The sequence below is a fragment of the Cherax quadricarinatus genome, chromosome 55 (assembly GCF_038502225.1).
Source record: "Cherax quadricarinatus isolate ZL_2023a chromosome 55, ASM3850222v1, whole genome shotgun sequence".
Taxonomy (NCBI): domain Eukaryota; kingdom Metazoa; phylum Arthropoda; class Malacostraca; order Decapoda; family Parastacidae; genus Cherax; species Cherax quadricarinatus.
The window spans coordinates 18,441,703-18,453,855 of record NC_091346.1 but is presented as its reverse complement, the minus strand read 5'-3'; the positions used below and the strand labels follow the sequence as shown (position 1 = coordinate 18,453,855).

Here is a 12,153-nt window from a genome sequence, read left to right as displayed (position 1 = left end):
GCGCTGATGTTATTTATACCATTTTTACAATAATGCATAACAGTAAATCTTCTGTTTTTTTGTGAGAAAAATTCAAAATGGAAAGCAAGTGTAATAGAAAAGGGGCCTGGAGACATGACTAATGAACAGAGAAAATGTTATTTTAGTGCCAGGAATGTCTATCTTGTTTATTCCTGACCTTATTTTGAAATTGGCATTGTTTGAAATTTGTGAAATTGGCCAAATTGCCAATTTCTGACCACTTTATTGTGTAGCTGAAATCTGTAAATGGGCAGCTTCTTGTACTCATTCAATAGAACAAAGGGAGTACTAGTGAAATAGTTATGATTTTAGTCGACTGGAACATTGGAATTGGTTGAAAATAGGGTTCAAAGTGGGGCGAAATTGCCGATGCGTATACATATATCGTCGAGACCGCTAACTTCGCGAGAGCATAATTCCATAAGTTTTCCATAAAATTTCATACTTTTGGTGTCATTACCACCGGGAAAGGATTCTCTATCATTTCATGAGAAAAACATAATTTTTTTTTCTGAAAAATTTTTGACCCTGAGAATGAGTTTAGGATCAGGGGGTCTTGACCCTGAAAGGGTTAAAACACCTACTGTCCCTGTTCACCTAGGAGTAAAATAGGTACCTGAGTGTTAGCCAGCTGGTGTGGGTCACATCTTGGGGACAAAATTGACCTAATTTGCCAAAAATGCTCTGCATAACAAGGGGCTTTCTGTATAGTAGTATGTCATTGATGTCAGCTAGGCCTGTACATGTTGTATATGTACTTGTACAAATAAATTTTATTATTGTAACAAGGCAGAGAGAGACAGAAGAGTCATTCAACATCATTCTTGTTGTTTTTCCAGCAGTTTACATTTCACACTTAGTGTTCCTCTTAACTGCAGCATTTAAAAATATCCTCATGAATTGATACCTGCTAATGGCAGGTTTTGTATCAACATTTAAAATACCATAGTTTGGAATTTCCAACAGGTACTTGCAACATCCTCAGAGGCAGTGTTGGAATCAAAGAACTTTGGTCTTCTTAGGCCATCATCTCTGAAGAAGGTCCTTAGTCACCCCAAGCTCAATGTATCTTCAGAGGGCAAAGTATTTGCTGCCCTCCAATCTTGGTAATGTTAATTATTGTTACAAAGCAAATTATAGTCAGAATAGTGTAAACATTAATGCTTTTATGAAGGGTTTATAGTAGGGCCCCGCTTTACGGCGTTCCGCTAATATGGCTATTTCAAATTATGACCAAAACTCACTATACGACACCTGTCTTTATAATATGGAGAGTGCCACCCTGTTTGTTTATATTCTCCATCAGCACATCTATTATGTCTGGAAACTTTCCAAAATTTCAAGTGTTTTAAAGTTATTGCATAATTTATATGTGCTCTGATAATAATACAGTGGACCCCCGCATAACGATATTTCAATCCAGAAGTCTATTTGGGTGCCGTTATAGACCGATTTTGTTCCCATAAGAAATATTGTGAATTAGATTAGTCCGTTTCAGACCCCTAAAAATACACCTACAAAAGCATTTACAAAAATACGCTTACATAATTGGTCGAGTTGGGAGCTGATCGTTATGAGGGGGTCCACTGTACTTGTGTACCTGTACCTAAATATACTTATACACTGTACTGGCATGCAGGTACACATTAATCACTAAGAGTGTCCCTCTAGTCTTAATGCCATAGTAATACAAAAAGTACATATTAATCACTCTTGGGCACATTAAATGTCATATTGTATGTTAATATAGACATTTTCATTAATCCATCTGTGATATTTTCTTCAAAATTATACAAGAAACACGTTACATAGCATATAAACATACTGTGTATATATGCTATGTAACGTGTGTGCGAGGGGCTTGGACTTCCAGCAAGCGTGCATGAGTGTGTTTGATAGAAGTGAATGGAGACAAATCGTTTTTAATACTTAATGCGTTGTTGGAATCTGAGCAGAGTAACATTTATGAAGGGATTCAGGGAAACCGGCAGGCTGGGGTTGAGTCCTGGAGATGGGAAGTACAGTGTCTGCACCCCGAAGGAGGGGTGTTACTGTTGCAGTTTTATAACTGTAGTGTAAAGCACCCCTCTGGCAAGAAAGTGAGGGAGTGAATGATGAAAGTTTTTCTTTTTTGGGCCACCCTGCCTTGGTGGGAATTGGCCATTGTGTTAATAAATAATAAAAGTAATGGTTATATGCTATGGAGGTGTGGTTGCCGGGCAGAGGGAAAACATTATGTAATAGTTATTTATATTTTTTTTTATTAACACACTGGCCAATTCCCACCAAGGCAGGGTGGCCCGAAAAAGAAAAACTTTCACCATCATTCACTCCATCACTGTCTTGCCAGAGGGGTGCTTTGCACTACAGTTTCTTATAAAACTGCAACATTAACACCCCTCCTTCATAGTGCAGGCACTGTACTTCCCATCTTCAGGACTCAAGTCCGGCCTGCTGGTTTCCCTGAATCCCTTCATAAATGTTACCTTGCTCACACTCCAACAGCACGTCAAGTATTAAAAACCATCTGTCTCCATTCACTCCTATCAAACACGCTCACGCATGCTTGCTGGAAGTCCAAGCCCCTCGCACACAAAACCTCCTTTACCCCCTCCCTCCAACCTTTCCTAGGCCGACCCCTACCCCGCCTTCCTTCCACTGCAGACTGATACACTCTTGAGGTCATTCTGTTTCGTTCCATTCTCTCTACATGTCCGAACCACCTCAACAACCCTTCCTCAGCCCTCTGGACAACAGTTTTGGCAATCCCGCACCTCCTAACTTCCAAACTACGAATTCTCTGCATTATATTCACACCACACATTGCCCTCAGACATGACATCTCCACTGCCTCCAGCCTTCTCCTCGCTGCAACATTCATCACCCATGCTTTACACCCATATAAGAGCGTTGGCAAAACTATACTCTCATACATTCCCTTCTTTGCTTCCAAGGACAAAGTTCCTTGTCTCCACAGATTCCTAAGTGCACCGCTCACTCTTTTCCCCTCATCAATTCTATGATTCACCTCATCTTTCATAGACCTGTCCGCTGACACGTCCACTCCCAAATATCTGAATACATTCACCTACTCCATACTCTCTCCCTCCAATCTGATATCCAATCTTTCATCACCTAATCTTTTTGTTATCCTCATAACCTTACTCTTTCCTGTATTTACTTTTTATTTTCTTCTTTTACATACCCTACCAAATTCATCCGCCAACCTCTGCAACTTCTCTTCAGAATCTTCCAAGAGCACAGTGTCATCAGCAAAGAGCAACTGTGACAACTCCCACTTTATGTGTGATTCTTTATCTTTTAACTCCACGCCTCTTGCCAAGACCCTCGCATTTACTTCTCTTACAACCCCATCTATAAATATATTGAACAACCACAGTGACATCACACATCCTTGTCTAAGGCTTACTTTTACTGGGAATAATTTCCCTCTTTCCTACATACTCTAACTTGAGCCTCACTATCCTCGTAAAAACTCTTCACTGCCTTCAGTAACCTACCTCCTATACCATACATCTGCAACATCTGCCACATTGCCCCCCTATCCACCCTGTCATATGCCTTTTCCAAATCTATTAATGCCACAAAAACCTCTTTTGCCTTATCTAAATACTGTTCACTTATATGTTTCACTGTAAACACCTGGTCCACACACCCCCTACCTTTCCTAAAGCCTCCTTGTTCATCTGCTATCCTCTTCTCCATCTTACTTTTAATTCTTTCAATAATAACTCTACCATACACTTTACCAGGTATACTCAACAGACTTATCCCCCTATAATTTTTGCACACTCCTTTGTCCCCTTTGCCTTTATACAAAGGAACTATGCATGCTCTCTGCCAATCCTCAGGTACCTTACCCTCTTCCATACATATATTAAATAATAGCACCAACCAGTCCAAAACTATATCCCCACCTGCTTTTAACATTTCTATTTTTATCCCATCAATCCCAGCTGCCTTACCCCCTTTCATTTTACCTACTGCCTTACGAATTTCCCCCATACTCACAACTGGCTCTTCTTCACTCCTACAAGATATTCCTCCTTGCCCTATACACAGCTTCCCTGTCTTCATCAACATTTAACAATTCCTCAAAATATTCCCTCCATCTTCCCGATACCTCCAACTCTCCATTTAATAACTCTCCTCTCCTATTTTTAACTGACAAATCCATTTGTTCTCTAGGCTTCCTTAACTTGTTAATCTCACTCCAAAACTTTTTCTTATTTTCAACAAAATTTCTTGATAACATCTCACCCACTCTCTCATTTGCTCTCTTTTTACATTGCTTCACCACTCTCTTAACCTCTCTCTTTTTTCCATATACTCTTCCCTCCTTGCATCACTTCTACTTTGTAAAAACTTCTCATATGCTAACTTTTTCTCCCTTACTACTCTCTTTACATCATCATTCCACCATTCGCTCCTCTCCCCTCCCGCACCCACTTTCCTGTAACCACAAATTTCTGCTGACCTGACTTCCTACAAATAAATACTACTCACCTCTTGCCTACATTAATAAGACTACAAATATTTTAAGGTAAGTAATGAATGTACTGTGTATGTATTTTACTTTTGTGTTATTTAATGCCTAGCTCTATTACTAGCTTAATATAAGTTAGTAATAGAACTAGGCATATACAGTGGAACCTCTACTTGTGAGCCCATCCACGTGTGAGTTTTTCCAAATACGAGCAGTCGATGGGTCGATTTTTTGTTTCCATATGCAAGCAAAATTTCTATAAGCGAGCAGACCTCAAGGCAGGTTCCTTGACTCTGGTGAGGGCTCTTGCTCTTGATCTAGGGAATTGTATCTCATTTGTTTGTTGGACTATCTTATTGAAACTTGGGCAATGTATGATGGAAAGATGCTTCTTAACGTACACCAAAAATGAAAGAAATCTAAGCATAAATAATGGAGTTCACGTCTCGGCAATTAGCCACCCCTTAGCGCTATTTTCATAAGGTTTTTATGGTTGTATTCTCATTTTTCTGGTCTCATTTGATAGAATTGAAGATATTTTACAGAAATAGATATGATTTTGATTGCTTTCACGACGAAAAGTACCTTGAAATTGAGCTCAACACAGGAGAAGTGTTCGATTGTTTTGGCTATGTTTCAGAGTAAACAAATGATGTCACTGTCCATTCCAATATGCAGTTGTGAATGGGTTGACATTATTTATACAATTATTGCAATAAGGCGTAACAGTAAATCTTATATTTTTTGCGTGAATAAAAATTACAAATTATTTATATTGTAATAATAATAATAATATGTATAATAATAATAGTACGTATAATAATATAATACAATAAGAATAATAATATAATACGTATAAAAATAACACATATTTAATAATAATGTACTACATAATAATAATTATAATAATAGACGGCTTCAAAAGGCCGTCACTAGATGGCGGTGTTTAGCACAACATAGAAGGAGCGGTTGTGGCCGCCTCCACCTGTTACATAATGGCATATTTTATTCATTCTAGAGTATATATCAGGTTTCTGTTTTATTTACATTTTTTATTATTTCATATTAGATGAACTGTGATAGATAAATAAGCCGCAGAGTTGATGATAGCGAAATATTCAATGGATATTTTGTCTTGTTTCCAGACAAACTCATCAGCTGCCGCTGCCACATATGTAATGACATATTTTATTCATTCTAGAGTATATATCAGGTTTCTATGTTATTTACAGTGTTTGTTATGTCATATTAGATGAATTGTGATAGATAAATAAGCCGTAGAGTTGATGATAGCGAAATATTCAAGAAATATTTTGTCCTGTCTCCAGACAAACACTTGTCGCCCGCTGCCGCCACATATGTAATGACATATTTTATTCATTCTAGAGTATATATCAGGTTTCTGTTATTTATATTGTTTATTATGTCATATTAGATGAACTTTGATAGATAAATAAGCTGTATAGATGATATTAGCGAAATTATTCAAAAAGTATTTTGTCCGGTCTCCAGACAAACTCTCGTCCACCACCGACACCGCCCATACCACTACATGAATTACATATTTTATTCATTTTAGAGTATATATATCAAGTTTCTATGTTATTTATATTGTTTATTATGTCATACTAGATGAAGTGAGATAGATAAATAAGCCATAGAGTTGATATTAGCGAAATTATTGAAGCACAGAATTCCACTGGAATGGATTAATTGCATTTCAGTTAATTTAAATGAGGAAAATTGACTCTGCAAACGAGCAAATCCAGTTGCGAGCAAGGTCATGGAACGGATTAAACTCGCAAGTAGAGGTTCCACTGTACAGTGGACCCCCGGTTTATGATCAGCTCCCAATGCGACCAATTATGTAAGTGTATTTATGTAAGTGCGTTTGTATGTGTATGTTTGGGGGTCTGAAATGGACAAATCTAATTCACAATATTCCTTATGGGAACAAATTCGGTCAGTACTGGCACCTGAACATACTTCTGGAATGAAATAATATCGTAAACCGGGGGTCCACTGTATATGCCTTTATTAGTGGAAAAAAATGGCTTTCTGTTTTCTGGCGATAGCCTGTAACCTAACCTGCCATATAAGTGGGGCCCTACTGTATATATACCAAGAGCTGTGTATCTTAATGTATATATTTACAAAGTTTTTTTAATGCCTATTTTAGGAACCAGATATATATTTGGTTCTGATATATATCAAACAGCTGTTGCAAAGGTGAAGTGCAGTCTTACTCTTGTGTAATTGATAGGCTTTAAACCTAATAAACCAACTGCTAATTCTTTTATTATGATTATTATTAGCTTTAAGATTCAGTTATGTAAATTAATATCAATGAGTTCATTTAGGGTAATTTTCTTTCAAACTTTTCTGAAGTTACCAATAAAAAATTTCATTTATAAAATCCATCATCAGTATACTGAATTCTAACAAGGATTGCTAGTGTATGTTTTAATATATTTTTATAAATCAGTTTTTGAACTGTAATGTCAGCGCTCCTCTGGCAAGACAGTGATTGAGTGATCATTTTTTTTTTTTTTTTGTCACCCTGCTTCGGCAGGAAATGGCCAGTGTGTTCATAAAAAAATCAGTGTTGATTCAATACGAGGAAAACACACAATGCAGGTTAGATCATATTGAATAAATTTCAAAAAGAAATGGAAAAAGTGGTGTGTGAATGAGAACTCTGATGAATGTATTGACAGTGAAAAACAGTCTTATTAGTAGGCAGTGTCTGTATGGTATTTGTTGAAATCTCTAAGAAGTAAATCATCAATTATGAGTGAGATGATGTCTGATGAATGGCTTTGATTTTTGAGTGAATGTTGAAATTTTCATTATTGTAGTCTCTCCTCACTTAACATACTCGTTTACCGACCACTTGGCCTTATGACCAGCTCTCTGACCAATGTGCATACATAAGTATAATGTATATTAGAGCTGATTTCCTCTATTTTATTACAATATACATGTACAGTACATTACTGTATAAACATTTAAAAATATACTAACAATGTTGTAAATGGTGCAAACGGTCCAAACGTATATATACGTTCTCTTGCGTAGTGCCCCAAATTTTTCGAGAAAAATAAATAGTTTTTTTTTTTTTAATAGGAAAAAAGACCATATGGTACCACGGCATCCCCAATTATTTCAGTATGGTGCAAAGTGAGTGTGCACACCCATTCTCTCATGTCTAGGCGACTCACGCTTATCGTGGCAATGTTGAATGCATAACAAATAAAACGTATATATACGTTTGGGGCACTAGTGGCAAAAACGCTCCCATCTTGTTTCTCATCCTCATATCTGACTTAGACAAGGATGGCAGCCACAGCACCGTGTCTTCCTTTGCAGATGACACCCAAATCTGCATGACAGTGTCTTCCATTGCAGACACTGCAAGGCTCCAGGCAGACATCAACCAAATCTTTCAGTGGGCTGCAGAAAACAATATGAAGTTCAACGATGAGAAATTTCGATTACTCAGATATGGTAAACACGAGGAAATTAAAACTTCATCAGAGTACAAAACAAATTCCAGCCAAAAAATAGAGCGAAAAACCAACGTCAAAGACCTGGGAGTGATCGTGTCGAAGAATCTCACCTTCAAGGACCATAACATTGTATCAATCGCAGCTGCTAGAAAAATGACAGAATGGATAATGAGAACCTTCAAAACTAGGGATGCCAAGCCCATGATGACACTCTTCAGGTCGCTTATTCTATCTAGGCTGGAATATTGCTGCACACTAACAGCACCTTTCAAGGCAGGTGAAATTGCTGACCTAGAAAATGTACAGAGAACCTTCACGGCGCACATAACGGAGATAAAACACCTCAATTACTGGGAGCGCTTGAAGTTCCTGAACCTGTATTCCCTGGAATGCAGGCGGGAGAGATACATGATTATATACACCTGGAAAATCCTAGAGGGACTAGTACCGAACTTGCACATGAAAATCACTCACAACGAAAGCAAAAGACTTGGCAGATGATGCAACATCCCCCCAATGAAAAGCAGGGGTGTCACTAGCACGTTAAGAGACAATACAATAAGTGTCAGGGGCCCGAGACTGTTCAACTGCCTCCCAGCATACATAAGGGGGATTACCAATAGACCCCTGACAGTCGTCAAGCTGGCACTGGACAAGCACCTAAAGTCGGTACCTGACCAGCCGGGCTGTGGCTCGTACGTTGGATTGCGTGCAGCCAGCAGTAACAGCCGGGTTGATCAGGCTCTGATCCACCAGGAGGCCTGGTCACAGACCGGGCCGCAGGGGCGTTGACCCCCAGAACTCTCTCCAGGTGAACTCCAGGTAATATGTTTGGACCATTTATGGGCTAAAGAGGCAGTTGGAGGCAGTGGAGATGTCCTGTCTAAGGGCAATGTGTGGTGTAAATATTATGCAGAAAATTCGGAGTGTGGAAATTAGGAGGTGTGGAGTTAATAAAAGTATTAGTCAGAGGGCTGAAGAGGGGCTGTTGAGGTGGTTTGGTCATTTAGAGAGAATGGATCAAAGTAGAATGACATGGAGAGCGTATAAATCTGTAGGGGAAGGAAGGCAGGGTAGGGGTCATCCTCCAAAGGGTTGGAGTGAGGGGATAAAGGAGGTTTTGTGGGCAAGGGGCTTGGACTTCCAGCAAGCGTGCGTGAGTGTGTTAGATAGGAGTGAATGGAGATGAATGATATTTGAGACCTGACGAGCTGTTGGAGTGTGAGCAGGGTAATATTTAGTGAAGGGATTCAGGGAAACCGGTTATTTTATATAGCCGGACTTGAGTCCTGGAAATGGGAAGTAAATGCCTGCACTTTAAAGGAGGGGTTTGGGATATTGGCAGTTTGGAGGGATATGTTGTGTATCTTTATACGTATATACTTCTAAACTGTTGTATTTCGAGCACCTCTGCAAAAACAGTGATTATGTGTGAGTGAGGTGAAAGTGTTGAATGATGATGAAAGTATTTACTTTTTGGGGATTTTCTTTCTTTTTTGGGTCACCCTGCCTCAGTGGGAGACTGCTGACTTGTTAAAAAAAATATATATATATCTAAAGACGGTTAACACAAACCCACTACTAGTATCGTTTGCTCCTCGCATAACGACCAGTTCGTTTACCAACCTACTCTTAGGAATGGAACTCTGTCATTAAGTGAGGAGAGACTGTATTATATATAAATTTTCTTTTATTTAGGCCCTTTTCCTGTGATTATTTCAATGCCGTAAAAACATTTGTGTTCAGTAATGTTTTTAATTCTAAATTTATTTTTTTTACTCTGAAAATACAGGGGCTTAGTACAGTTAACCATCATTGAAGATGAGGTGCTGAAAGGTGACATAGAAAATGTTGAGAAAAAAGTTCTTAATGTTGAGGAGGCACAAGATGATGAAGCCAAGTCAGAAGTAGTAGTCTGCGAAAAGAAGAAAAAAGAAACGGAAGTAGCAGTACCATCTGACATTAATCATTGTGGAGAAGAACCTTTCATTCCCAAGCTGCGTAATATAGTGAAGGGATTTCTTCCTCTGGTGAGATTTCTTGTAATGACATCTGAAGAATTTATGAGATATGTGCTGCCTTCTGGCATTCTCACTAATGATGAAGGTGTGGCTATTCTACAAAGAATTGAAGGTGTACAATCTGTAGTTTTACCAGACTTTATTTCATTTCTTTCAACAAAGAAACGAAAACATATAATGAGTTCTTGCTGCTTGTTTAGGCCCCGTTTATCAGATGGTAGTAACTATAGTTTTAACTTTAGGAGTGAACTTCTCCTTCAAGTGCTTGATAATTTTAAGACATCAGAGCCAATATTTTTAATGAAGATTTCTTCTCCATGTATTTCAAGTGTTGAAGATGGTGAGGTATCTGTGCTCAATTCAGCTGAAGAGGAATTTGCTCAAGGGACTTGGAAAGGTGCTGTTTGCCATTTTAAAAAGCCAGTTCACCTAGTTCCTGATCAGACCTATAAGGTCTTGTTAAAAATTTGTAAAACTTTTGTGATGACAGACTCGGGTGACATCGACACTGAACACAAGGGCGTAAAATTTGTTGGTACAACTTACTGTCGTGCAGAAGTAAAAATTGAGTATATTTTAGAAAGTGAAATGTTGATTGACAAGAAGTAGCAACTTAACAGCAACCTTTGGCACTGTTTGTTCCATGCAGGCTTAGAGCTTTCATGCAAATACATTAATTATAATCTACCAAAACTTTTCCCACCGTTTGATTCACTCTTATTTAACTGCAAGAATAATGATGTATTAATAGATGCTAATTAGCTTCTAAATACTGCTGTTTGAGATTTTTAAACTGTGTTGATGCAATGTAGTGCTGATAAGGCAGGAATGTTGGTCTGTGGGTCATTTGCATTTTGATGCAGTGGAGGCAGGAACCATACATAGTTTTAAAACAAGACATGATAAAGCTCATGGAGCAGGGAGAGGGAGGACCCAGTAGTGGTCAGTGAAGAGGCGGGGCCAGGAGCCAAGTCTCGACCCCTGCAACCACAATTAGGTGAGTACACATCTAACAAAACAGCATTTGAATGAATGAAGGTGAATTGATTTCCTTTTTTTTTTCTTTGGGGAAGATGGCCAGTAAGGTAAAAAAAAAATGTAATAGAATACACAAAAGTATTGGAGTGATGCAAGAAAATGATTAGGATCAATAAATGGAATTATTCATAAAACACATAATTCTACCCAACATTCATAAAATTAAAATCTGTAATTTTGAATGTAAGGTAATTTAATGTATAATATTTAGAAATAAACATTGTGCATTAAGAAATAGCATACAATAGACTGAAAAGTCATAATTTAAGCCTCGTTGTTGATTTGAAAATGAAATGTTAATTTTATATTTTTGGTCTACTATTTTTGAAAAATATTTTGGTGCTTAAAAATTATTGCTGTAATTTTGTTAGAATAAATGTATGGATTGCATTCTTAATTTTTTTCTTCTACCATGATTTAAAAAAGTGATTATAATAAACAGGCTTTCGTTTGTCCCATGATGGCATTTTTTTTTTAATTCCAAATACAGTGGACCCCCGGTTTACGATCAGCTCCCAATGCGACCAATTATGTAAGTGTATTTATGTAAGTGCGTTTGTATGTGTATGTTTGGGGGTCTGAAATGGACTAATCTAATTCACAATATTCCTTATGGGAACAAATTCGGTCAGTACTGGCACCTGAACATACTTTTATTTATTTATTTATTTATAATTTGAGCACACATGGAATGAAATAATATCGTAAACCGGGGGTCCACTGTACAGAGGTACCTCGAGTTTCAAACAGCTCCCAACTCAAACAGTTATATAAGTGTATTTTTGTAAATTAAGATAAGATTTTCTTTGGGTTTTTAACACTGGAGGGTTCGCCACCCAGGATAACCCAAGAAATTCAGTGCGTCATCGAGGACTGTAACTTATTTTCATTGGGGCCCTTAATCTTGTCCCCCCCCAGGATGTGACTAACACCCAGGTACTTATTTGCTACTAGGTGAACAGGACAACAGGTGTAAGGAAACGCGTTGAAATGTTTCTGCCCGCTGGGAATCGAACCCGGGCCCTCCGTGTGTGAAGCAGGAGCTTTCGCCACCAGG

At 38.1% G+C, this 12,153-nt stretch overlaps 1 protein-coding gene across 1 annotated transcript in view; it reads left to right on the top strand.

The window, feature by feature from the left end:
* Window positions 1-11,486, top strand: part of LOC128698924 (uncharacterized) — a 37,040-nt gene extending 25,554 nt beyond the window's left edge. Inside the window, exons 2-3 of the mRNA XM_070096882.1 lie at window positions 988-1,127; window positions 9,830-11,486. Coding sequence (XP_069952983.1) covers window positions 988-1,127; window positions 9,830-10,667 — 978 coding nt within the window. The 3' untranslated portion in view covers window positions 10,668-11,486. The remainder of the gene's footprint in view (window positions 1-987; window positions 1,128-9,829) is intronic.
* The last annotated feature ends 667 nt before the right edge of the window (window positions 11,487-12,153 follow it).